The sequence below is a fragment of the Panthera tigris genome, chromosome A3 (genome assembly GCF_018350195.1).
Source record: "Panthera tigris isolate Pti1 chromosome A3, P.tigris_Pti1_mat1.1, whole genome shotgun sequence".
In the NCBI taxonomy this organism is placed as follows: domain Eukaryota; kingdom Metazoa; phylum Chordata; class Mammalia; order Carnivora; family Felidae; genus Panthera; species Panthera tigris.
Window position 1 is genome coordinate 13,399,224 of NC_056662.1, and position 27,797 is coordinate 13,427,020.

The window sequence follows — 27,797 nt, forward strand, 5'->3', positions numbered from 1 at the left end:
AGAGGAAGATCAAGGGCACCTCCTAGATTTGGGGCCTGAACCAAGGTGAGCGATTGAACAGCCACTTTTGGGAGCAACACGTCCAGCTAAGCTACGTGTCAGCAAGTGATTATAAGTTTACATCTGTGACTCCTGAGTGAAACCAAGAGGATATGCAAATATAAAAAAAAAAGGATCAGGGCTGCCTGGGTGACTCTTGATCTCAGCTCAGGTCTTGATCTCGGAGTCGTGAGTTCAAGACTCGCGTTGAGCTCTGCACTGGGCGTGAAGCCTATTTTAAAAAAAGAAAAAAAGGATCTATGATAAGGACACAGGAAGGAGGAGAGCAGGGGTTACAGAGGGAGCGATTAGGGCACAGGGAAATGGAGTTACTTATCCAGGGTCACAGCCACACTGCCAGAGCATGGCCAAACAAGATCTAAGCCCAGAGCCCCATGGTCCAGTCTCCTCGAATGGCTGTTGGGTGGCTTCTAGATCGTTAGCGTGTGTGTTAGTTGGTTTTCACTGTCACAAATATCATTGCTGGGAATGCCTTTCTACATGCATCTTCGCGCACGCAAGGAAGCGTTTCTGAAAGATAAATTCCAGGAAGTGGATTCGGGGCATTTAGAGCTGGCGTCTGTCAGCTCCCACCCAGCAGCACCACCCTGCAGAGATCGGTGCAAACCTTCCCTCCACGCTCGAGCCCCCACCCCTCCCACAGCAGGAACCGGCTTCTGAAGGAGGCTGTGCGGCTCTCAGGAGGTGAGGGATGGGAAGGTGGTAGTTGGGGGGGGGGGGGGGGGGGAGGGATGGTGGGCTTTTTATAAACCACTAGACAGACCCAGATCAATAATGCATGTTCCCAAAAAGGCCAGCACATTATCTCACAGTCTAGTACAACTGGCACACAGAGGGTGGTCCTAAAAAATTTATCATCTGCTATTTTCTGCTCATCCGTGCGGCAGTTCTGACGGTTCTCAGGGCTGAAGACTTCTCGACTGAGCTAATTCCAGGCTTCCTTCCAGTCCCGGGTGGAGAACAGCCGTCCATCCTAATTAGGGTCTGGTTGAGAGAACCGTTACGGGACCCAGACAGAAGAGGGGCTCGTCCTGTGTCCTGATTTGCGAGGTTGGGGCAGGGGGAGGGGAGGCTGTACGTTCATTTTCTCTTTTCTCACATGCATCTGACACCCTTCCCCGAGCTGTCACTCAGAAGTGCCGGCTGCCCAGGGGAACTGGTTCCCGGGCACAGTGGTCAGTAAGTAGCCTCGGTTCTCAATCCACTTTCAAAGTGGGTAAAATCCCTGTGTTTGGGTGATCCTTGGAAACCGGCGGGGTCTTGGCTTGCCTTCTTTACCAGAAGGATAAGAGAAGGAGAAGCACACAGGAGCCAGTCTTGTTTGCACGTGTCGTTCGGTCAGATAGGCTGTGGCACTGACAGACCCTACCAAGGCTTATTGGTCTAATTCGATCCAGCCAAACCGTTGGTGAGCCTTCATGGCTCAGGCAGGCTCGATGAGTTACACGCGGTCCTCACGGAGCGAGAGAAAATTTGCAGCGTCCCCGGCCCGTCTGTCCTGTCATTTGAGATTTTACTTAACTGGACTTGCTTTCTGAAGCTTAAATATTATTTTTAAAGGAAGCCTTCAATTATGAGCGTAAGTGAGAAACCGGGACCCGTTGTCTTTTGTAAAAGGTCACTGCAAAAGCAGGCACGGTGAGAACAGCAGTGTTTTTGTGTTTCAGCAAGAGTCGGCCTCCCACAAGGCTGGCGTGTCTTTGTTACAAAGAGCGCGGGCAGTGACACGTCCCCGAGACGTTCTCCTTGACCCAGTCGGATGGAAGCTGGGAGAGGGAAGGACTTGCCAGGTGGGAGTCACAGGCTTTTCATATTGGAGCCCCACTAATATGGGAGCTCTTGTGCCCGAGGGTTGCGGAGACAGACCCCCACACCCTAGAAAGTCTGGCACTGATTTTGCACTGTTGATCTCCTGAGGGTCCACGCAGGGTAGCAACAAGGTGCCCCTCAGATTACTGGTTTTCAGACTGTGTGAACAGAATTGTGCCGTTTGGGGTGACAAAGGCAGCCAGGTGATACTGTTGGAGGGCTGTAAAATACCATGGGAACAGGTGTTCCAGTGGCTATAAAAACACACGTATCACAACCCCTTTCTGTCAGTCTGGGTTCTCTCAGTGATGAGTGACAGAAACCCAATTCCAACTAGACTGACCATACAAAAAAAAAAAAAAAAAAAAGGAGTTTATTTGACTCGTGTAAATAAAAAATCCAAGCGTATTTTGAGCTTCAGGTATGGCTGGATCCAGAGCTCCGTCTGGTTCTCATCTATCAATCCATCCCTGCAAACTCAGCTCTCCTCCAAATTGGCTTCACCCTCCACCCAGCTTTCCACCTGGCATCACCAGACCCGCATTGTTACAGCAAGCCATCCTTGTAGAAAGAGAGGGTCTTTCTCCCACAGGTACCAATAAATGTCCCCAAACGAAGTATCTTGGGGCTGGTGCTCTCCGGGACAGCTGGTCGACCCCGAACCATCGGAGGGGTGCATGGAATGCAGTGACTGGCTGGCCTGGGTCGCATGCACATCCGTGGCGTCAGGCCTGGGGCCAACCCCACATGAGCCCTGAGGATTGGGAGAGGGAGTTAGGTGTGATTCTTCCCTAAAGAAAAATCCAAGCACTGGTGCCAGAAGAAGGCAGGTGCCAACCCTACAGCCAATGCTCAGGAAATGCCCAGGGCACGCTCACAGGGCTCTCTCCAAAGCAGGGTGCTGGCTCAAAGGGCAGGCCAGACTCATTCATTCAACAGATACTCACTGAGCACCTACCATGTGCTGAAGGGGATCCAGCAGCAAACAAAAGAGGCAAAATCTCTACTCTTATGGAGCTTACATACTAGTGCGAGAGTTAATAAAAAAGATTTATAAGTCTATAGTGCCTACGATCGTGAAAAGTGGTGGGAGGGATAAAGGAAGGAACGGAAGGCAGCAAGGAGAAGGAAAGAGAGTTATGATTTTCTGTACTGAGAAGGGGACATTGGGGCAGAGAAGGTGAGGACGCCAGTGAAGGGAGTTCCCCCAGGAAGAGCATTCCAGGCACAGGGAACAGGGGGGACGGAGGCCCTGAGGGACAAAGGGGTCCTGCCAGGCTCAGAGCCGCAAAGAGGTCAGGACAACAGGGCAATGTGAGCAAACGTCCAGGAAGTGGTGATTTCTGAGAGGTAATGGGGTGATGGCAGAAGGGTGGACCATGCAGGGTCTTTGAACCAGAGGGAGGGAGGATTTTGACTTTGTAAGCGATACACCAATGGAGGACGCTGAGCAGAAGAGGGACATTATCCGACTTACGTGTTAATATGACCCCTCTGTCTATGATATGGAGAATGAGCTGAAGGGGTGTCGTGAGGGCAGGGAGCCCGGTGCGGAGTCTACGGCAGGAGTCCAAGCACGAGGCGATGGCCACTCAGACCAGAGGTGGGGCGAGGGGGGTCGATGCTATACCTAGTTATCAGGTGGTGCTGATAAGATGTGCTCTGATAAGCGTGGCTCAGTCGGTTAAGCGCCCGACTTCGGCTCAGGTCATGATCTCTTGGTCCGTGAGTTCAAGCCCTGCTTTGGGCTCTTTGCTGACAGCTCAGAGCCCGGAGCCTGCTTCCGAGTCTGTGTCTCCCTCTCTCTCTGCCCCTCCCCCATGCACGTTCTGTCTTTCTGTCTTTCTCTCTCAAAAATAAACACTTAAAAAAACGTTTCTAACAGGGCGCCCGGTGGCTCCGTTGGTTAAGCATCCGACTCTTGGTTTTGGCTCAGGTCATGATCTCACAGTTCGTGAGTTCAAGTCCTGCATCAGGCTCTGCACTGACAGCACGGAGCCTGCCTGAGATTCTCTCTCTCCCTCTCTCTCTGCCCCTCCTCCGCTCTGTTTCTTAAAATAAATAAAATTTTAAAAATTATTAAAAAAAATAAAAAGATGTGCTGATGGGCCTGATGTGGAGTGGGAGAGAAGAGTCGTGAATAACTCCAAGGTTTTGGCCTGAGTGACTGCAAAGAGGGAGTCTCTGTTTACAGAGCTGCGGAGAGTGATGGTCAGGAGCTCATTCCGCTTCTGGACCTAGTAAGTGGCAGAGGCTGTGAAAAATCAAAAGGAACTGTCCAAGGCAGTCAGCATTCAGAGTCAGGAGTTCGGGGAAGAGGCCCAGGTTCGGAAGGGCTGGGAGCGAGGGACGACCAGGGAGGGGGCCAGAATTGTGTGTAGATTGCGTGCCTGTGTGTGCTGTACTGGGTCCAAGACCCTCACCGGATTCCCAGGGGGATCTGTGATCTGTAAAGTTGCGGGGGCCCCCGGCCCCGACGGCTGCTGTGTGGGAGAGGCAGGCCTTTGAGAGAAAGGCTTGGGAGGGTTTCTGGCCAGGCCCTTGTTTTCCACTTTCCATCTGTGAACACGAGGAAACCACTCCCTGTACTACAGACTGATCTCCAGAAATCAATTCTAAATTTCAGGCTTGGGCACTCTGTAGGGGCCAAATGGCTGAAAGCCCAGGAGACAGCGTGCCCAGATTCTGGACAGCAGATCAGCGTAACTCCCAGCCTGGCCTAAGACACCAACCCCTGACATTCTTGCATTTCTCACCAGAGTTACAAAAACATGTGGCTGCAGGTTATCTCGGGAGGAAGAAAGGCTCATCTAGACCCACCCTGGTGTTCAACTTGCCAAGCACATTCCTGTAAGACCTTTTTTTTTTTTTTTTTTTTTTTTTTTTAAATTCAGCAACACTTGGGAGATACTTAAATTCTGGAAGCTAAATATATTGGGATTAGGTTTGGCTGCATATAAAAGAAAATATAAAATAACAGGGGCTTAAACAAGATAGAATTTTGCTTCTCCCTCACATAGAAATATCTGGAAGTTGGCATTCCAGGGCTGGCATGGTGGCTTCAAGGTTATCAGGCACCCAAGCTCCTCTACCTTTCCGTCCTGCTATGCTTGCTGTGTGGCTTTCTGTCATTAAGGTCACCTCATGGTTCCGAATGGCTGCTGGAGCTCCATCTATCAGAGCCACGTTCCAGGCATCAGAGAAGGAGGAAGCAAAAGGGTAAAAAGAATGGACTTCAAGTTAAGTCGGCTCCCTTTAAGGACCTCATTCCAGACATCACGTACAACACAGACAGAACTTATTTAATTAGCCACATGATCTCAGCAAGAAATGTGGGGCACACTCAAATTTGGATTATTCAAGGAGGGCTTAACTAGATTTTGCTAAAGTGTGGGGAAATCTGTTTAGTAACACTGCAGCCATTCCCACCCCAAGGCCAAGGGGATGAGGGGGCAAATGGTTACTGGGACACAGAGAGTCCCCCCCCGCAACAGGAGCCGTCCCCCTCTGTTGATACCCCAGGGAGAGTGTTGGAGACATCCATACCCCAACATCCCTTTCTGCTTCTGCTGATCTTCCACCAGGGCCCCCCCCCATTGGCCAAATCCAGCCCAAAGCCAGAGGCTAAAGACAATTGTGGGTGCAACCCATCCAGGTCAGCTCGCTGGTCTGGATCACTGGGCACGGAACTGATCTAGAAGGCCAAAGCGAGGACCGTTTGCACGTTTAGCTACAAGAGCGTCTAGGAAATGTATTTATTTCCTAGCTCAGTGCATTAAAGGTTGAAATCAGAGCCTCTTAAGAAAGGGAAACCTACATCAATAGGCCACCGGGGTCTCTCCCACACCAGATCAGGAGCAAGGGTCCCAGTGAGGGGTAGCACCTCTAGCATGGGGGTGGTGGGGGACGGGGGAGGCAGTTGTATGAAGGGCACTCGTGAGACCTGCACCTCCAGAAGGAGGTGGTCACATGGGAATTTGGGGGAGGAGCATCCCAGGCCAAAGGACAAGTGCAAGAGCCCTGTGGCAGGAATGGACTGGCCAGGAACTTAGAGGAGGGCAGCAGGACGTGGGGAATGAGGGGGAGAATGATGGGGGAAGGTCTGGATTTTCTTCCAAGGCCGATGGAAGGTCACTGAGCTGTTCTGAGCAGGTCAAGTACGCGTGACTCGTGTTCTCGGTGGCTCAGTCTGGCTGCGGGTGGAGGGGCGGTGGCCCGGGGACCGGATCAGAATCAGGAAGACCAGTTGTCCGGGTGGGAGCCGGTGGGTGCTCTGGAGAGGCGGTGGCAGGTGGGGCGGGTTCTGTTTTGGGGGTCAGCAGGGCTCGTGGACGGATTGCAAGGCGGAGGGAAGGAGCGTCGAGAATCAGAGAATCACTCAGAGGTTTTGGCCGAGCCGCTGGGCAGATGGTAGTGCCATTTACAGAGATGGGGACACTGGGGGAGGAGGAACAGGTTTTCAGGCTCAGGACAGACATCAAGCTGCTTTGCACACAGCACCACCAGGCTGGTGGCCAGGTGACTGGCTCTGTGTGGCACAGGACGAAAAGTGGGCAAAACACCCCGGACTTTGCATAAATAGCCTCTGGCAAGGAACAGTCTGTGGGTGGAGCTCCTCAGGGAGGAAGTGACCGGTGATTGGTTGGAAAGTGACCCTTTTCCAGGGCCTCTGGGCCACCTCCCCTCCACTGAGAAGGAATATATCAGAATTTCCTCCCCGAGGCTTCAGAGCCAGAAGGAGCAGAAGGCAGAGGAGGAAAAATTCACTTCATGATCTCTCTGACAGTCCGATGTTCATTAATGAAATTCTAGCACGGCTGTCTTCGACATCTGCTTAATTGATACTGGGTTTAGGAACCGATTTCGAGCCTCGGCTTTTCATAGCTAAAACCAGCAACAGCATTTGACTTTATTTTGTAAGTTCCCAGGGCGCCTGGGTGGCTCAGTCGGTTAAGCATGCAACTTCGGCTCAGGTCATGATCTCGCGGTCTGTGAGTTCGAGCCCCGCGTCGGGCTCTGTGCTGACGGTACAGAGCCCAATTCAGATCCTCTGTCCCCCTCTCTCTCCGCCCCTCCCCTGCATGTTCTGTCTCTACCTCTCTCTCAAAATAAATACATAAAAACTTAAAGACAAAAAAACCTCTTCTGTTTTGTAAGATTGCGGAGTCCAGAGTGGCTCCCCCTTTGCCGCCGTGAGGAAAAGCCGCCCGAGCAGCAGGGCCCTGGCAGCCGGTGCGGTTATTCTGGGTCGAGTTGGAGGCACAGCGGTGAGCACATCCGGGCACAGATGTCGTTGTCCGGGAAACAGTGGGGTCCCTCTGCCCAGATGTGGCCTCCACTGCTGCGTATCCCCCGGCCTCCCTCTCCCCGCCTGCTGGGGACAGAGCTATTCCGGGCAGTCAGGCTGATGGGACCCAGCCTCCCGTGGTGGTTAGACAGTCTGCCACGGGCAGGCGGCTCACAGTCTGATCCGGTGACATCGCGGGCATTCCGGGGACACTCGAGGCCCGGATGAGGGCTGCCTCGGGTGTTCCAGCCTGGTAGCTGCAGGGCAGCACAGGACACAGATGCTTTGCCACCTGTGGCCCGAGCTGATGGCCCTCCCCCGTCCCCTCCCCCGCCCCCACCTGCCTGTCCGGGTCAAGGCTCTGTCCTAGCCTGCACCCACACCCACAGCTCTCCTCCCCCTCTTAAAGCCTGCTCTCTGTAGGGCTCTGGGTCATAGTAAGTGTTACTCTGAAGGTTTACTCAGCTGGTCCCTTCCCCTGGAATAGAAACAGCTGTAGGTTGTAAACCCAGTGCCCCCAGGGCCAGGCAGGTCCTGTAAATGTGGGGAGCGGGGAGCGCAGGGAACCAGCGCGGCCCTTCTAAACAGGGCCTTTGCCACTCAGGTCCACTCCCTGTGAACCCAGCAAGGCCAGATCTCTGTATTTTTTCAAGCCAAGCCAGAAAACTGGATTGATGTGAAATCTCCCAATTAAAAAAAAAAAAAAGAATTAGTTAATGTTTTAAACGCTTTCGAGCGCACAGACCAGAATGTGTCCAGAGGCACTCTGTGAACTCGGTGTGACGCAGTACTTGGGAGCTACAGCCACTAAAACTTTCGACAGCTACCGCGTGTTAAGCGTTTTCATATGCCGTGTCCTGCACTAGAGGCTTCGCCCGTATTTTCCTCAGTTAAATTTTGGAACATCCCGTGGGAAGGAGGCACTCTTATTCTCCCTACTTTGCCCACGAGGACACCAAGGTACTTGGGGGGGGGTGGGGGGGGTGGTAACTCATTTGCACCAGGGTATGTGGCCGACAGGAAGCGGCGAGGTCAGGAATTGAACTCAGGCCATGTGCCTCTGGGGCCCTTCCCAGCACACTGCAGAAGATGACAGAGGGTATTCGAGAATCGTCCTTGAATGTCACGGTCAAAGGAAACCTTATACCTAAAGCTTTTCCGGGGCTGTACTTTGACAGAAGGGAAACGAAGGCCCCAAGAAAGTCAGTGACTTAATAGGACAGATCACACTTCATTCCGTGGGCTCTTTGATACCCAGAGTCTACAGATGCGGGGGGGCGGGGGGTCGTGCCCCGCGTTCCGTCCAGAACAGAAGCGTGCTGATGCGGGTTACACCCGCACACGTATGGAGCAGCGGAACCCGTTTAACATAAGCGGGCGAGAGAAGAATCGCTCAGAGAAGGATGGCATGTGGAGAGGACGTGGGTCGTGGCCCCTTCACCCGCCGCCTGGCCCCATGCCAGCTGGCCCTTCGGCTTCTGCTTTTCAACCCCCAGGAGAGGAGAAAACACTGCTTGGGAACCCCTGGACCATGTGACTGGAGGGTTGGCGAAGGGGGCTGGAGGCTGAATCAGCCCGGGGCCGAGGACTTGATCAATCGGGACTCTGTAACGATGCCTCTGCAAGCACCGCCCGCCCCCAGACCTTGCCCAGGGCGCCTGGCCGCTGCTTCCTGTCCTTTAACAAACAGGTGAACGTGTTTCCCTGAGTTCTGTAAGCCTTCTACCAAATTCAAGAACCTAAGGAGGAGGTCACTGGAACTGCTACTCTGTGGCCTGTCGGTCAAAGCACAGGTGACAGCCCGGGCTTGCGGCCAGCGTCCGTGCAGGGGGAGTCGGGGAGAGTAGGGCACCCTTGCGGGACTTGAGCCCTTAACCTGTGGCATCCGATGCTGACTCTGCGTAAACGGTGTCCGAAATGAGTCGGACTCTTGGACCCCCTCCCGGTGTCCCAGAATCTTGACACGCTAGAAAAAGCATAACCAAACATTTTCGTGGGCAGGCCCTGCCTGTGGCTTTCTGACTGTGGCCTCCGGTTTTGTGTTCAGAGTCACCTGTGGTCTCCACAGATACGGGGAGGTCCTTGCTGAAAGGCCCCTGCTCGATTAGATTATCTTTCCCCAAATGAAAGGCACAGATAGGAAGGCGACACACATCCTGGAGTGTTCGTGGATTAGCCTGTTTGCAGTCAGTCCTCTCCTCCCCCCTGAGCCTCCAAAGTATTTCAAATCATATGAGCCATACAGCCTTACCTTCAAATACTCAAACGATTCAAAGCCAAAGTAGCCTTCCCCAGCCACCATTCGCAGGGCTCACCCGAAAGCAACCGTCCTCTACAGCGTGTGTATCTGCTGAGAACATTTTCTCAAAGAGCAAGAAGGGGAAGAAGGAGAGAGCTTAGCGCAGTCCAGGGAAAGCCTCCCCGAGGAGGCAGTTTTGGTAAAGACCTGGATGCCACGGGGCAGGGAGGGGCGGAGGGGGTGTGTCTCCGGGCTGCGAGAGCAGCAAGTGCAAAGGCCCTGAGGCAGGAGCGTGCTTGGCGTGTTCAAGGAGTGGAGAGAAGGTCAACGTGGCAGGAGCAGAGGGCAAGTGGGGGACGGAGGTACAAGTTGTACTTGGGGAGAATCAGCGTCCAGGTCACATGGGGTTTCCTGGGCCAAAGGGGCCGGGTGGGGGGGGGGGGGGACTTTGGGTTTTATTCTAAGCAAGATGGACGCTCGTTGGATGAGTTTGAGCAAAGGAAGTCATGGTGTGACTTAACGTTTTAAAAGGAGCCCTGTGGCCACCAGGTGGAGAACGGACTGCAGGGGACGAGGGTGGGAGCCGGGAGCCAGTTGGAGTGACTGCCTCAGTAGGTCCAGATGAGGGTCAGGGGTGGTTAGAGAGTGTGGTTTAAGGGGCACCTGGGTGGCTCAGTCGGTTAAGCATCAGACTCCGACTCAGGTCATGATCTCGCAGTTTGTGAGATCAAGCCCTGCATCGGGCTCTCTGCCGTCCGTATAGAACCCGCTTCGGATCCTCTGTCCCCCTCTCTCTGCCCCTCCCCCGCTCGCACACCTGTGCACGCACCCTCTCTCTCAAACATAAACAAATTGCAAAAACCGTTAAAGGAAAATGCTGATTTCGGTCAAGACCCTGGGTTTACCCCGGGGCTTTATTTTTCCCCACATCCCATCTCCCTGCCACTGCTCTCTCGAGGCGAGAACACGTCACAGACTCTGTTGACCTGTAACGTTAAGAAAACAAACATCAGAAGGCATCGTTGCAGTAGTCGTCTGTCAAAACCAGTGCCTCCCCTGCCACCCACGCTGGGGGCCACAGGAGTCTGTCTTAAAGGGCCGTGGGGTGCTTCTGCCCCCAGCTGACACAGGCCTCTAGGGCAAAAAGTGGGTGGGAACCACCTAAGCCCTGGAAGGGGCAAAAATTGAGTCAGTTTTGAATCTTGCAAGCCCCCGGCACCCGCTCGTTCCCTAGAGGTCGTGGTTGCCCCGACCCAGACTTTGAGAAGAGCAAACGAATTCAGCGTTTCCCAGATGCCTTTCTACGACAGGTAAGGCACGAGGTGTCTCATGTGACAAGTCAAAAAGCATGGATTTTACTACTTACAAACTTATTTTCATGTGCATCAAAAAAAAAAAAAACGTTTTGATTAGCATATCAGACACAGAACTTCACGTAGTGACTCGGGTTGAGATTCAAGTTTATCTGTTTCAAGTCACGTTAAGGGGCGCTGGGTGGCTCCATCGGGTCAGCGCCCGACTTCGGCGCAGGTCATGATCTCGCGGTTTGTGGGTTCAAGCCCCGCGTCGGGCTCTGTGCTGACAGCTAACAGCCTGGAGTCTGCTTCGGATTCCGTGTCTCCCTCTCTCTCTGCCCCTTCCCCATCTCTCTCTCGCTCTCTTTCAAAAATAAACATTAAAAAAAAATTGGGGGGGCGCCTGGGTGGCTCAGTCGGTTAAGCATCCGACTTCGGCTTAGGTCATGATCTCGCGGTCCGTGAGTTCGAGCCCCGTGTCGGGCTCTGTGCTGACAGCTCGGAGCCTGGAGCCTGTTTCAGATTCTGTGTCTCCCTCTCTCTCTGCCCCTCCCCTGTTCATGCTCTGTCTCTCCCTGTCTCAAAAATAAATAAACATTAAAAAAAAAATTGTTGTTTTAAATTTTAAGTCGCTTTAAGGAAAAATATCAAATAAGGATAAATAATAGCACAGGTGGTCTACCGAGGAGGCCCCAGGAAGCGATCAGAAAGGGGCCGCCAGATAAGCGTCAAGGCCAGGGTGGGTGGGGCCATCTCATGGGTGGGATGGGCCCATTAGAGTCGCACAGAGGTGTCGGGTGACCTCACCCCTGGCCCAGCTGGGTTGGAAGGTTTGATCACAGAAGGAAACCGGGCCTGTTTTTGTGTGCACGTCCCAAGTTTGTGTTGGACAGAGTGAGTCTGGGTTGGCCGGCCTGGCTTCATTTAACGTGTTGAAAACTGGCCTTTTTATTTCTGTGTGGCCGCGTCTTCCAGCTTCTTCCCCCCCATCAGACTGGTCCATCTGCCTGAGGGCCGGGCTGGGCGAGATTAGATCACATGTTTTTGTGTTCCGGATGTGGACGTACAGAGCCCCATCGCTGTGGCAGTTGTGCTAAAGCAGGTCACTGTCCCCACGGGGAGGCTTCATGGCAGTGCTGCTGGGGCACAGAAGCCGCTGTCCTCTGGGGGCGTCGTCACCTCGTACCTGAGCGGCGCATGGACACGGCTCCCCTGCAGCCGGCTCATGTGGGCAGGGGCGAGCGCACCGAGCAGACACGCACGGGGACTCCTGGACGAGAGCGGCAATCGCTCCTCTCCTCGGAAATAGTACGGTGGAGACAGAAGCGCTTTGAGACCCTGGTTCTGAGCCCATTTTAAAAAAAAAAAGAAAGAGAAAGAAACGGTTCTACGGGCTTTTGCTTTTTGCCAGTGCGGCATTCGGGGCTGCTGACTGCAGGGGAATTGTTCTCCAGGTGGCGGCCTCCTGCCTCCTGGAGGAGGGTCTGACAGGCCTGGTGGGGGGCCAGCGTTGTCCTTTCTGCAGACCTGGGAGACCCAGATGGGCCAGGTTCTCACCACCAGCCGCCTCGTCCTTTCTCCCCACAGTTTGTAAAGAGCGGGCGAAAAGTTGATTCTGCCTGGAGGGCCCTGGACTCATTCCTTTGAGGAATACTTACTGAGCACCGACCCTGTGCCGAGGGCCGCTCCGGGCCTCGGGGCTGGGAGGCCTCAGTGACCGGGCGCAGGCAGACAGCAAGATAAATATGTAAGTGTGTAAAAGTCTGTGGTTAGTTACAGATGACAGTTATGGAGTCAGAAACTTAAGAAACAAGGGAGGGGTCTCAACTGTCAGGGGCAGGGAGTACAGACGAGAAGGGGGTGATCGCACAGGCCGTCAGGGTTCAGGGGGAAAGGCCTTCCAAGCAAAGGAGCAGCAAGGCGAAGGCTCTGAGGCAGCAGCAGGCCTGGCAGGTCTGAGGGCGGAGACGAGGCCCCTGCCGGACGAGGTCTGGACCCAGGAAGGCCTGTGGAGGACTTCAAGACTTTGTTCTCCGGTGAGTGGGAGCCCCAGAGGGTGCCAAGGAGAGGAGGCGCTCTGGCTGCTCCGTGCAGAGTAAATGGGCAGAGTCCAGTGAGGAGGCGAAGCAGCTGACCTAATTCGGAAGAGAGAGGATGCCCAGGGCGGAGGGCGACAGGGCCGGATGGTGGACAGGCTTTGCTGATGGATTCGATGTGGGAACAGAGAGACGGGACCAAGGAGTAGCTAGATTTTTGCCCACGTAGCTGGAGGAAAGGGAAGGAGGCATGAGGGGGCAGGTGGCAGCAGGAGCTCGGGTTAGGGTATGAGGCCCTGATGGTGTCTGAGAGAATCCCAAGCAGGCTCTGCACTGTCAGCACAGAGCTGGATGCACGGCTCGAACTCACGAACCCTGGGATCACGACCTGAGTCAAGATCGAGAGTCCGTTCTCAACCTGAGCCACCCGGGCGCCCCTTCCGTGGACTTCCGTTAATCAGCTGTAATTGGTGTGTGTGTGTGTTTAAGAAAAAGATTCAGGGCACCTGGGTGGCTCAGTCAGTGAAGCGTCTAACTTCAGCTCAGATCACGATGTCACCGTTCGTGGGTTCGAGCCCCGCGTCGGGCTCTGTGCCGGCAGCTCGGAGCCTGGAGCCTGTTTCGGATTCTGTGTCTCCCTCTCCCTCTGCCCCTCCTCTGCTCATTCTCTGTCTCTCTCTGTCTCTCAAAAATAAATAAACGTTAAGAAATTCTTTTTAAAGAATATTAAAAAAAAGAAAAGAACAAGATTCCGCTACCCTAAATGAGAGAAGCCAGGATTAACTGCTCTAAGGAAAGGAAAACTAAACCAGTCGACTAAATACAAGCCAATACTGCTGCCCCCTGAGCGTTCTGACAGGCGACTGGTTCACTCCCCGTTGAGGCAGGAATTGTGTAGGTGTTAAGGACGTGACCACACCAGTTGACCTTTTGTGTTGATCAGTAGTGGAGGGAATCACTTGCCCACGGCTGGCGTCCCTGATATTTGGTGATGTGCCCCCGTGCTGCTCCCACCGCTGGTGTGCCAGCTAAAGTCACCTCCGGGATGACCAGGGGACCCAGCCTCCAGTCCAGGACTCTTCTGAGCCTCCTTGAGGTCGAGAATTGACCAAGTGCTTGGGATCTCAGTGCGTTTCCTGGGTGTATTTACGCTGCCTCCCGTGCGGTGTGAACCGTACGTTTCTTGAACCTGACTCCAAGCACCCGCCGTCCCCGCCGGACAAGCCTGGGTTTGAGCCCTCACATCACGCTTCCAAAGGCGTGTGGCTTTGGGCATTTCGCTCTCTGTCCTCAAAAGGGCTGTTGAAAGGATTAAGTAACACGGCGCATAACACGTGCCCAGCCGTGCATACAGCCGGCACTCGGCCATTGCGATATTAGCGAGCATAACGATTATTATTGACCGATAACACTGCCCTCTACCCCACGGAGAAGCTGGACCTGTCTCATCCACTAAGTTATGTTAGGACGCTGCCAAACCCAGGCCTTCAGGCGCCTGGCAGGTACGTGAATGGGCAGATGTGGGATGTGGGACCATAAGGAGCCGTGGCTAGGGTAGCAAACCAGAGAACGCGGGATGGATTTCATGCTCTTTAAAGGCAGAGTTTTCGAACCCGCTGCACAAAACACACATGTCTAGGAATACGAACCACCTGGGGCTCCTGAGTTCTATAGAAACCTCAAACAGTAAGATCAGATCTTCTGTTAATTTCCAGACGTTTATTGAGAACCTACTCTGTGCCAGGCACTGTTCTAGGCTTGGGAATGTAACGGCGAACAAAGCAGGCCTAAATCCCTCCCAGATTCTGGGCCAGGGAAGGCCTCCCCTGAGATACTTGACTTTTGCTCAGTAACCTGAAGGAGGGAGCGCTCCAGGCAGAGGGCAGAGCTCCGGCAAAGGCCGCGAGCCAGGGACGTGGCTAGTGTTCAGGCTTGGGCCTCGGGTGTCGTCGGGACTCCGATGTCTCGATTCGTGGTAAAAGTTCAGGGTAGAAAGAACCCATCGGCGAGTGGGAGGTCTTCCCGGAAAGCCTTCCCCAGGAGCGGCCCCGAGGCTGGTGAGGCCCCAGGGCTCGGCTGAACCCTGAGACTGTGCCCTGCTGGCTTCGCAGGCTGGACCTCGGAAAGCCCATGTCATCTGTCCCCTCCAGAGGGAGGTGTCGTACCTGGTAGCAACCTTGTAGTTGCCTGCAGTTACAACTGTGTCCCCTGGGGCTTCTTGGAGGGCGTGTGACCTTGAGGATAGATGTTCACATGGTTCCGGGCCTGATAATTCCTGTTCAGTTCCTCACACAGAGCTGGCTCTTTCCTCCACCCACCGCTGCCAGCCTTGGCCAAGAGGCTCAGGAAACACACCTGGTCCCAGAAGGGCCTCCCTTATAAAAACCAGCTCAAGTGCTGCAGGGGGTGTGGCCAGGCCTCGCTGAGGAGGTGACGTCGAGTTGAGATCTGACTAAATGGGATAAGCCAACAAAGGGATGTCTCAGGAAGAGTCCCAGCAGAAGCGGTAGCCAGTGCAAAGATCCTGGGGCAGGGATGGGAGTGGAGCATTTGAGAAACCATGAGGAGGCCAGTGTAACCAAGTGAGCAAGGGGGAGGGGAGAGATGAGGTCAAAGGAACATGGGAGGTGGCTTGGCAGCAAGGACGAGTCTGGAAGAGTCTGGAAGAGTCTGGAAGAGTCTTAGGCCACAGTAAGGAATTCCGGTGTCCTTCCGAGTGCCACGGGAAGCTATCCGATGGTTTTAAATAGTGAGGAGATATGATCTATGTTTGCCTCAGGGAAGCTCTAACTCTGTTTCCGTCCCTATTTGGCAGAAAGATGGGATAAAAGAGCCATATAAATCTCCTTTTCATTCTTCGCCTGTAGGGACAGAGCGCTGAGGTGAGAGTGATTAGTTTTTGTTAAAACCTCTAAGGGGCTGTTGGTGATTGGGCTGGGCACCTCTCCAGTAAAAACTCCAAACGCCTGGTAGACTGCATTGGCTTACTCTTCAGTAGTTCTAGAAGCCAGAAGTCCGGAATCCACGTGTCGACAGGGTTATGCTTCCTCCGAAGGCTCTAGAGGAGAATCCTTCCTTCCTCTTCCAGCTCCCGGGGGCCCCGGGAGTTCCTTAGCCTGTGGCTGCGTCCCTCCAGCCTCTGCCTCGGTCCTCACATGGCCGTCCCCACCGTGTCTGTGTGTCTTCTCCCTTCTGGCTCCTACACGACGCTTGTCATTGGATTTGGGGCCCACCCCGGTAATCCAGAACGATCTCCCCCCAAGATCCTTAACTACACCTGCAGAGACGCTTTTTTCCAAATAAGGTCACATTCACAGGTTTTGAGGGTGACGACGAGGACGTATGGAGGGTGGGGGAGAGTTTGCGTCACTCAGTCCGCGGTAGACTCTAAGAACTCTAAGGAAAAGGAAGGAACCTGAGGGTGGGAGGAGGAAGAGAGAAAGGATTTCCCTTGAATATTTCCCTAACCCTACTAAATATCCTGATACCGGCCATAGGTTTGCGCATCCACTCTGCAAACGTTTATTGAGTGCCTACTGTGTATCACACCACGAGGGCGTTGAGAATTCAGCACGGAGCAGGGCACGCAGTCTCTGCCCTCGTGGGGCCCTCAGCGGAGCAGTGACCAGGAAAGCACCTGTGCACAGTAGGTCTCCTGCACGTTAGTTTCCTTTCCGTCCTGAGCGCCCTTCTTTCGCTGCTTACAGCTTCATTCGCGAACGACAAAAGGCGCGAATGAAGCCACGATACCTAGTGGTATGCGATTAAGCCCTAGTAACACCTGCAGCATGCATACGACGCGCTCGAGGGAATCAGAAGCCAGTGTGATCACTGGAAGAGGTGTGGCTTGGCCGATGGCTGAGTCTGGAGAGACGTGGGAAGTGGATTCCAAACTAGAAGGACCGTGTGGACAAAGGAGCAGAGGAGTGTTCAGGGAGGTGAGCCAGGTGGGTTGGCATGACCCGATTTCAATAAAAACGAACAATTCTTGGGCAAGTTCCAAACAAAACAAAGTACAATCTTCCCTTGGTTTACATAGTGGTTGCTTACCAAAAAAAAAAATAAATACACTGCATATTAATATCCTGCAAAAAAAAAAAAAATGTTTTGTTTATATGTATGACAAACAGGTTTTTATCTGCTCCCCATGAGCACGCAGCGGGACTGGGGACCCAGGATGTTTCTTGCACAGGACTACCCCACAGTGCCTCGCTGGCCCATGCTCACAACTAACCGTTGTGGCCCCCCCCTCATGTGTCCCCAGAGATTTCCAAAATGCACCCCCTCCCCAGGGATGGGGTTAAGAACCACTCAGCGCCTGTCCCCACTGGTCGCATGGCCCACCGGGCACCAGCTGGGAACGGCCGCACTCACCTTGGCTCCTGGTTGCAGGTTCCATGCAGGTGATGAACAAGACAAGGCGCATCATGGAGCGGGGCGGGGCGCACTTCGTCAACGCCTTCGTGACCACGCCCATGTGCTGCCCTTCGCGTTCCTCTATCCTCACCGGGAAGTATGTCCACAACCACAACACCTACACCAACAACGAGAACTGCTCCTCGCCCTCCTGGCAGGCACAGCACGAGAGCCGCACCTTCGCCGTGTACCTCAACAGCACGGGCTACCGGACAGGTAAGGGGAGCCGGGGGGCCGCGGGCGGGCAGGCGGGCGCGCAGGCGCCCCGACCTCAGACCGGCGTGTGGACCCTGTCTGTACTGCAGGGATTGGAGATGATGTCAGGCAGCCCATGGACCGCTTCATTTTAACTTAAAAGCGTTCGCTTATGCCCGTGGGCCCTAGGAAGATACGACACGAGGGGGCGCCTGGGTGGCTCAGCAGGTGGAGCGTCCGACTCTTGATTTCAGCTCAGGTCGTGATCCCAGGGTCGTGGGATTGAGCCCCGCCTCTGGCTCCACGCTGAGCATGGCACCTGCTTGAGATTCTCTCCCTCTCCCTCTCCCCCTCTCCCCCTCTCCCCCTCTCCCCCTCTCCCCCTCTCCCCCTCTCCCCCCTCCCCCTCCCCCTCCCCCTCCCTCTGTCCCGCTCATACAAGCTCACTCCCTTGTTCTCTAAAATAGAAAAAAAAAAAAAAAAAGAATAAAAAAATATATTAAAAAAAGAAAAATACAAAATGATTTGCCTATAGTAGTGAAAGAACGTGACCTTTTCAAAGCAATTTGAATTTTTTTAATGAGTCCACTTAAAATATGAAATACAGAGAGAGGCTAGAAGTATTTATGTGTGAGTTTGTATTCACCATGTGTTATGTTAGGGACCGGTTTATTGACTTCAGACCATCAGCATGGAAGAAGGTTCCAGAAGAACATTGGGGTGGGAGGCAGGGATGAAAATTGGTGTGGAAAATGGACAGGAGCACGTGTGGGACTGTGTGGCCACTCTGAAGAATGGCCGGGAAATTGACATGGACGGCTTGTCTACACTTGGCCGTCTACACTACCCAGCACGCCCCACCTCTCCTGTGGTCAGTGCTGCAGAGCTGTATCGTGGATGGATACAGAGCAATTAGGTCTTCCGGTCTATCTTGCAGGAGGTACCTTGGTCGGTTCCCAAGGCTCACCTGTCAGGCTGCTGGCCTGGGGCAAAGACACAATTACAAACACTTACCTCTAGCACCATGCGAAATTCCTCCAAAACTCCATTAAATTGAATTTTGAAAAAGTAAACACTCCCCACTGAGAGCCGAGCGAGGCGATCGTGAAATCAGACATTGCGGCTGGGATGCTGCCACCCTGAGAAGTCGCGTCCGAGTGACCAGGGGCTTGTTTCCGGGGGAGTGACAGGAGGGAGGGATCGACGCCTCCCTCAGCTGAGTTCAGAGATGAAGCAGCCTTCCAGGCTGGGGGTGCTTTCCCTGGGATACCCATGTGGCTGGCGGGGCACGTCGGGGTGGGGAACAAGAGGAAGGTGCGTCTTCTTGTGGACTGATTCTCCTGCCAGGGTCACCCAGAAAGCGGGGCCTCCTGAGAGAACTCAGAAGGCCTCCATCCCAGACGCATAAGCTGGTTGGTTCCTGGATCTCTGCAGAAAGCCGCACGTGTCAGAGGTCAGCACGGGCCACCGCGCAGCTGGTTGTGGGGACCTGCATGTAAATAAAGAAGCGGGACACGGGGGTCCCGCAGCACACCAGAGGGCACCTGCGGAAAGGGGCATCTTCTACACCGGTCCGGATAATTATAGCCATTCGTGCCCAGGGGTACCAATCTTCGCATATTTCTAACCTGAATGTGTAGCTGAAATATGCTGATATAAGGGGAAAAAAAAAAAACGTTGCCATCATCAATTTCTTAAAAAATGTACACCGTGGGCCAAACAAAAGCTTGTCTGAAGGCAGAGTATAGCTCACAGACCCCCTGTAGAACATCTGACTGAAAGGTCTGTGTAGAAAACTTCTGATTTGGATGCTAAAAGAACAGTAAGGACCCTAAGGTGTTCTCATCAACACCCTTATTTGATAGCCAGACAACTGCAGCCCGGAAAAGAGACGTGCCCAGAGTCCTCAGTTGGGGTGCTTGTGACACAACCAAAATGGAAACCGAAGACCGTGGGAATTCAAAGCAAGTTTGGAGCATCCTTCACACTGAAAGGAAACACATACCCTGTGATATCGTGGGCGCTCCTGGTGGGAACCGGTGACTAATGCCTTAGAATCATACAGCTGGCACAAGCAAAGGAACTATTTCAATAATAAATGTTCTTCAAAATTGATTTCCCAAACTTCGTTCTTGAATTTGCACACATCGCCGAAAAGCTGTCTTCCCAAAGACTTGCTTTCATCCAACTATGCTTACTCGGTATCGCTTCAGTGAAGACTGGGATCATAACGTCCAAGCGTAAATAGCCATACACAGATCATTTACATTTTTCGTAAAACTGTCCCTGAGAATTTTATTCGCTACAGTTAGAATGCCTCTCTGTACAAGAGACCCTGCTGCAGCGTGACTTTCAGAACTCAGGACCCTGAAAATGCCTGTTTGTTCTGATGGCCTGATGTGCTCCTGGTCATTAAATAGCAAGAGCTATGTACCCTGTATACTTTCCCTCTTTGCCCTGGCAGCTAGGAAGCTCTGACTTGAGTTTTATATTAAGTTGCTACTTAAGGTGAAAACATTTTAAAGATACCACTAATAATGTTAGTTATGCTGGTCATTGTTGGTTGATTGAGGAAAGTGACAGGAAACTAATGAGTTGAAAATTCCTCTTAGATGAATTTGATAGGTATGACTCACATTAGAACGTATAACAACCTTAGTCTCCCAAGAACCAGTGGTCAGCTGCTCTTTCTGGGTCTTTAGGCACATTAAACTCTGCATTCTCACGGGTATTTAGCAAAGTTGGTTGAGTTGGATTTACGTTTGGCTGTGTATGAGACCCAAGAGAGCAATCACTTATTGCTTGCAGTTAAAAGCCCGTGCTTCTAGCACTCTCAACAATAGCCAAATTATGGAAAGAGCCTAAATGTCCATCAACCGATGAATAGATAAAGAATTTGTGGTTTATATACACAATGGAGTACTACGTGGCAATGAGAAAGAACGAAATATGGCCCTTTGTAGCAACGTGGATGGAACTGGAGAGTGTGATGCTAAGTGAAATAAGCCATACAGAGAAAGACAGATACCATATGGTTTCACTCTTATGTGGATCCTGAGAAACTTAACAGAAACCCATGGGGGAGGGGAAGGGGAAAAAAAAAAAAGAGGTTAGAGTGGGAGAGAGCCAAAGCATAAGAGACTCTTAAAAACTGAGAACAAACTGAGGGTTGATGGGGGGTGGGAGGGAGGGGAGGGTGGGGGATGGGTATTGAGGAGGGCACCTTATGGGATGAGCACTGGGTGTTGTATGGAAGCCAATTTGACAATAAATTTCATATATTGGGAAAAAATAGAAAAATTAAAAAATAAAAGCCCGTGCTTCTTTGGTGGGCCTGCTCCACAAATTGACCAGAGACTCAACCATTTGCTTTTCTGAGAATGAGATATAATTGGCGTCTAACATTATATTAGTTTGGGGTATTTGGGGTATTCAACGTGTGTATATATTATGAAAGGGACACCACAATGAATCTAGTTAACATCCATCGCCACGCATAGTTACGAAATTTCTTGTGATGAAAACCTCTAAGAATTTCTCTCTTAGCAGCTTTCACATATGCAGTGTGGTGTCGTTGACTGTAGTCACCATGGTACCTTGTGTCCTCATGACTTACTTATTGTACAACTGGCAGTTGGTACCTTTGGACCCCCTTCACCCATTTCACCCACCCCTAGCCCTGCCCACCGCCACTGGCAACCGCCAATCTGTCCTCTGTATCTACGAGCTCAGTGTTGTTTTCTTGGATTCTTACATATGAGCGAGATCATAACAGTATTTGTCTCTCTCTGGCTTCTTTCACTTAGCATCTTGCCCTCAAGGTCCATCCTTGTTGTTGCAAATGACAAGGTTTCACTCACGTGGCTGAATGATCGTTCCTTGTCTACATACACCACATCTTTATCCATTCAGCCATCGACGGACACTTAGCTTCTTTCCATGTCCTGGCCGTTGTAAATAATGCTGCAGCGGACGTAGGGGTGCAGATATCTTTTCAAGTTCACGATTTCATTTCCTGCAGATCAATCCCCAGAAGGGGAATTGCTGGATCGTATGGGAGTTCTGTTTTTAATTTCGTGAGGAAGCTCCGTAGTGTTTCCGTTGTGGCTGCACCGATTTTCATCCCGGCCGGCGGTGCGCGAGGGTTCCCTTTTCTCCACACCCTCACCCACACTTGCTGTCTCTTGTCCTTCTGATAACAGCCGTCCTGGCAGGTGTGAAATGACATCTCATTGTGGTTTTGATTTGCATTTCCCTGATGATGAGTGACGTTCGGCACTTTTTCACATACCTGTTGGCCACCTGGATGTCTTCTTTGGCAAAATGTCCATTCAGATCCTTTGCCCCTTGTTTGATTAATTGTTTGTGTTTTTAATACTCTGGTTTCTCTTCAGATCGTATAAATCTTTCGCCTTTTACTAATTGTTTGTGTTTTTGCCGTTGAGCCTTAGGATTTCTTTATATCTTTTGGATATTAACCCCTTTTCAGATAAAAGAGTTGCAAATATTTTCTCCAGTCCGGCAGGTTGCCCTTTCATTGTGCTGATGGTTTCTTTTGCTGTGCAGAAGCTTTTCAGTTTGGTGTGGTCCCGGTTATTTATGTTTGTCATGAATTGCCTTTGCTTCTGGTGTCAAATCCAAAAAACCGTCGCCAAGACTAATGTCGCATTATGGTTTCAGGTCTTGTGTTCAAGTCTTTAATCCATTTCTAGTTCGTTTTTGTGGATGACATCAGGGGTCCAGGTTCATTTTGTTTGTGTGGCTGGCTCGTTTCCCCAGCACCACTTATTGAAGAGACTGTCCTTTCCCCATTGTATATTCTAGGCTCCTTTGATGTCAATTAGTTAACCATATCTGTGTGGGTTTATTTCCAGGCTCTGTTCTGTTACACTGATCTGTGTGTCTGTTTTAACGCCAACGCCATACTGTTTTGATTACTGTAGCTTCGTAATACAGTTTGAAGTCAGCAAGCATGAGGCCTCCAGCTTTGTTCTTCTTTCTCAAGATTGCTTAAGCTAGTTGGGGTCTTTTGTGGTTCCATACAAGTTTTAAGATTATTTGTTCTACTTCTGTGAAAAATGCTGCTGGAATTTGAATAGGGATTGGGTTGAATCTCCATTGCTTTGGGTACTGTGGGCATATTACAGTATTAATTCTTCCAATCCATGAGCACAGAATATCGTTCCATTTATTTGGGTCTTCTTCATTGTCTTTCATGAATATCTGACAGTTTTCAGCGTATGGGTCTTTCACCTCCTTGGTTAAATTTATTCCTAGGTATCTGATTCTTTTTGATGCAATCGTAAAGGGGATTGTTTCTTCATTTTTCTTTCTGATAGTTCATTGCTGGTGTATAGAGATACAATGGATTTTTGCGTATCGATTTCGTATCCTGCACCTTCACTGAATTTGTCTATTCTAACAGTTATTTTGGGGTTTCTATGTGTGATATCATGTCATATGCAAATAGTGAGAGTTTAATTCTACCTTCCCAATGTGGATGGCTTTTCTTTCTTTTTCATACCTAATTGCTCTGGCTAGGACTTCCGATACTGCATTGAATGAAAGTGACAAGAGTAGGGGCGCCTGGGTGGCTCAGTCAGTTGGGCATCCGACTTCGGCTCAGGTCATGATCTTACGGTTTGTGAGTTCAAGCCCCGCGTCGGGCTCTGTGCTGACCACTCAGAGCCTGGAGCCTGCTTCAGATTCCGTGTCTCCCTCTCTCTGCCCCTCCTCCACTCACACTCTGTCTCTCTATCTCAAAAATAAATTAAAACATTAAAAAAAAAGTGACAAGAGTAGGCATCCTTGTCTTACTCCTGATCTTAGAAGAAAGGATTTCAGTTTTTCACTGTTGAGTGAGTTAGCTGTGGGCTGATCCTATGTGGCCTTTATTGTGTTGAGGTACTTCTCCTCTATACCCACTTGGCTGAGAGTTTTCATCATAAATGAATGTTGAATTTCGTCAAATGCTTTTTCTGCATCTAATGAGATGATCATACGGTTTTATCCTTCACTTTGTTAATGTGGTGTATCACATTTATTGATCTGCATATGGTAAACTGTTCTTGCTCCCCCTGGATAAATCCCATTCGATCCTTTTAATGTATTGTTGGATTCCATTTGCTAATATCTTGTTGACAGTTTTTGCATCTATGTTCATCAGGGATATTGGACTGTAATTTTCTTTTCTTGTGGTGTCTTTGGTTTTGGTATCAGGGTAACGCTGGTCTCATGGAATGAGTCTAGCAGTGTTTTCTCCTCTTCTGTTTTTTTGGAGACATTTGAAAAGGATTCATATTAATTCTTCTTTAAATGCTTGGTAGAACTCACCAGTGAAGCCGTCTGGTCCTGGACTTTTGCTTGTTGAGAAGTTTTTGATCCCTGGTTCAATCTCCTTAGTAGTAAGTGATCTATTCAGATTTCCAATTTCTTCATGATTCAGTCTTGGTAAGTTGTGTGTTTCTAGGAATTTATCCATTTCTTCTAGGTTGTCCAATTTGTGAGTGTATAATTGCCCATAGTATAGTCTCTTAATGATCCTTTGTATTTCTGTGTAACATCTCTCGTTTCTGGTTTTATTTATTTGAGCCCTCTCTCTTTGTCTTGGTAAGTCTGGCTAAAGAGTCGTCAATTTGGTATATCTTTTCAAAGAACCAGCTCTTTGATCTTTTCCATTGTTGTTTGATCTTTTCCATTGTTGTTTTAGTCCCTATTTTACTTATTTCTGTTGTGATTTTCGTTATTTTCTTCCTTCTGCTAACTTTGAGCTTTGTTTGTTCCTGTTTTCCTGGTTCCTTGAGGTGTAAAGTTAGGTGCTTTCTTTGAGATTTTTCTGGTTTCTTGATGTTGGCATTTATCGCTATGAACTTCCCTCTTAGAACTGCTTTTGCTGTATCCCGTAGGTTCTGGGATGTTTTATTCCCATTTTCATTTGTCTCAGGGTATTTTTTAAATTTCTCTTGAGTTCTTCTTTGGCCCAGTGGTTGTTCGTTTTATGTTGTTTACTCTCCACACATTCGTGAATGTTCCAGTTTTCTTCTCATGATTGATCTCTAATTTCATACCATCATGGTAGGAAAAAAGTTGCTTGATCTGATTTCGGTTTTCCTAAATGTATTAAGACTTGTTTTGTGGTCCCACATATGATCTATCCTGGAGAATGTTCCATGTGCGCTCGAGAAGAATGTGTGTTCTGTTGCTTTGGAATGGAATGTTCTGGAAATCTTAAGTCCATCTGGTCCAATGTGTCATTTAAGGCCAATGTTGCCTTACGATTATCTGTCTAGATGACCTATCCATTGACAGAAGTGGGGCATTCAAGTCCCCTACGACTAATTTACTGCTGTCTATTTCTCCCTTTGGATCTGTCGATATTTGCTTCATATATTTAGGTGTTCCTAGATTGATCAGAGTTTCAGCTGCTCTCCATTTTTCCTTGTACCTCATTGATGAGAAACAAGTCACACGAGCACGCGTGACCGCAGAGGAGGCTGGGAAGGGCAGTCTTCATGCTGGGTGACCATATTCCCAGCTAGAAATTCTTTCCTGTAGAAGGAGAAGCAAAGGGGTGCTGAGGGAAGATTAAAATCAAAGTACAGTAATGGTTCACAGCCACTTGTGTATGTGATACTCTTTTGAGTACAGGAGATCAACATCATAACAGGTCATTTTTGCAGAAGTATTCGGGATTGGATCGGTTTTCGCAAGGGCCTCTCTTAATCCTTTGACTCCTGAATCTCCCCCTTGTGAAGTACTTACTACTCCCCATCCTTTCTAACAGTCTCTTCTTCAGTTACCTCATAGACCAGAATTTTGTCAGTGGATTTGCGTGTGCTTCGAGCCGTCCTCCAGCATCCCTTTAATTAATTTCACAAAACCTTGCCTCTTTGACAAGATTTGCAAGCTCATTTTGCAATCCCCGTGCTTTCTGCTAGCCCGTGTTTTACAGGAAGTGAGCGAGGCAAAGCGGGATAAACAGCAGTTTGTTCACGGGTGTTTCTGTGTGTTGGCTTCTCCGGGAACCTAGAGCTCAATTATAAACACCCTGAAAGGGATGAATTGCCTCCTCGGTTTTTACAAAATGCACTCGGTCCTAACTTTCAGCCCATGTCAGCTGCCCGACCGTGCTCTCTTACCTACCCACGAGTCAGAGTTCTATCGTGTTCTTGGAAGGAGATGCCTCCCCGCTCTTCACAAAGCCATTGAGAGCAAGGACTCTGCCTGGGTTCGAATCCTGATTCCACTACTTTTTTTTTTTTTTTTTTGAATAGGCATTTTTTAATTTAAATTTTAGTTCGTTAACATACAGCGCAACATTGGTTTCAGGAGTAGAACCCTTATATACAACGCCCAGTGCTCATCCCAACGAGCGCCCTCCTTAACGCCCATCACCCATCTAGCTAGCCCATCCCCCACCCACCTTCCTCCATCAGCCATCCGTTTGTTCTCTGTCGTTAAGAGCCTTTCTGATTCTGCTTTCTAACTGAGTGAGTTTGGATGAGTCATTGAACTTCTTAGTCTCGGTTACCGCAACTAAGGCTAAGGATGTTACTCAGCTCGTAGGGTTTTGTGAGGATCAAATACGTTAGAACGGTGATCCAGAGCAAGCCCTTAAGCGCTGTTAGCTCCGAGGATGGTGATGAGTTACACAAGCATCGTAGCATCGCACAACCTCCCCCAGACCAGTGTTCCCATGAACGTCACGATGGATAAGCTGATCCATTCAAGTTGTACACACGGATCCAAATTGGTAGCACACGCTCAACCTGTCTGGTGATCAGTAAAATGCCAATTAAGCCCACAATGGCCATAGCCAATGTTCAGAGGCCCCATCACAGCAAAGTCTGGCGGGGGGCGGGGGGCGGGGGGGAGGGGATGTGGGAAAACAGGAAGCCCCACACATCAGCAGTGGGAATGCACATTGGCACCTCCACGCCAAGAAGCGATTTGGCAATTTCTGGCAAAGCGGAAATAAATCGAGGGCTGTGGGAACGAAGAGGAGGAAAAACGCACAGAGGTGGCAGTCAAGGATTTCCACTCCGCTGCTTTGCGGGTGAGGGGGGACGCCTTTTCTGGCGCTTTCTGGCAAATTAGACAGAAGTGTCCATTGTCTTCTCGTGGGGGTCACGCCTTCTCCTTCCATGTTGCCATCTGAGTCTGGCCGTTCTGAGGCTGTGTCCGTGCCCAGCTTCTAGCATCTGGTACAGACGTTCGTAGAGATGTGGGCACTGGTGGTGAGCCTTCAGCCCCTCCCTCATTGTGTTCTAGAATGCACCGGCTGTGGAGGGGGGCACATCCACAAGAGGGTTCCTTTCCCCTCTTCATCCCCTCACCCTGCTTCATCGTCCTTCAGAGCTCCTGTCAGCGCTTAACATATATCTGTATATTTGTTGTTCAGCCTCCCAAGTTGGAACATGTCACCATCCCCCCTTCAGGACCCTGGTTCGAACCCTGCTTCATCCATCTCTCTGGCCCTTTCTACCACTAACATGCGTTCCGCCATTGATCTCACTGGTAACCTCCCTTCTGAAATGTCAGCTCACTGGGAGCCGGGACTACCTGGGCTGTCCTCTCCCGCATCCCGGTGCCTGGATGGAAGAGGGCCTGCCCCGTCATAGGTGCTTGGGGAATCGTGGCAGGACCATCATGGATGAGTCTGCAAATTCCATCCAGAGCCAGCAGCTCCCCCCCACCCCCACCCTCCACCAGCTTTCTATGCTCTCTCTTTTCTCTCCTGTCTCTCTCCTCCCCACCCCCCCATCCCACCGTCTCGGCCCCTCCTCCTTTCTTCTTGGCCCTTCTGCACACACACAGAGAAGAAAGGGCTCGGATTCTTCCCGCGAAGCGTCCTCTGGGCCCCTGGTGCAGCTGTCCTGCCTTCACAATGGCGGCCTTCTCTGCACTTGGCCTTTCTCCTGGTTGAGCCCCCCGCTCCCTTCCTCTCCCCTCAAGCGGGCTCACACACGCGTGCACACACTGGTCCCTTCTTCCCTCACCCAGCTGCCCCAGCTCCGGCCTGGGGGTGTGACCGCCCCTCGAAGTAGACCCACCTTACGAGGCTCCCAGGCAGCCCCCCAGGGCCCAGGCTGGCCCAGGGCACCCACATTTGTCTTTAAACTCCTGATTCAGCGGTCACTCCCTTTCTCCAAGACCTTTAGGTTTCAAAACAAGTAAAACATTGCTGCAGGAGTCTAGAGAATTCGGCTCTGTTTCTAACTCTTTTGTAGCCTTGGGCTGAGACCTGCCCCCCTCTGGGCCTCAGTTTCCCCGTCTGTGTAGTGGAGTTAGAACGTATACGTGTAAGTTATGTGGTGCCTTTAACAGGACTCCACCCTTGAGGGTCAGGTGACCAGTGCCCACACTTTTGGGGGGTGCTCCCTGGGGCCGGAAGAGAAAGGGGGCCACAGGAAAGACACAGATGGTCACGCTTACCAACTTCTCAAAGGCTGGGAGTGAGG

General features: G+C 51.1%; 1 protein-coding gene across 4 annotated transcripts in view; it reads left to right on the plus strand.

Annotated features, from left to right (window-relative positions):
* Positions 1–27,797, plus strand: part of SULF2 (sulfatase 2) — a 118,051-nt gene that overhangs the window by 29,919 nt on the left and 60,335 nt on the right. For all 4 annotated transcript variants that reach the window (XM_042980224.1, XM_042980227.1, XM_042980226.1 and 1 more), the window contains exon 3: positions 17,119–17,358. In XM_042980224.1, the coding sequence (XP_042836158.1) occupies positions 17,119–17,358 (240 nt within the window). The remainder of the gene's footprint in view (positions 1–17,118; positions 17,359–27,797) is intronic.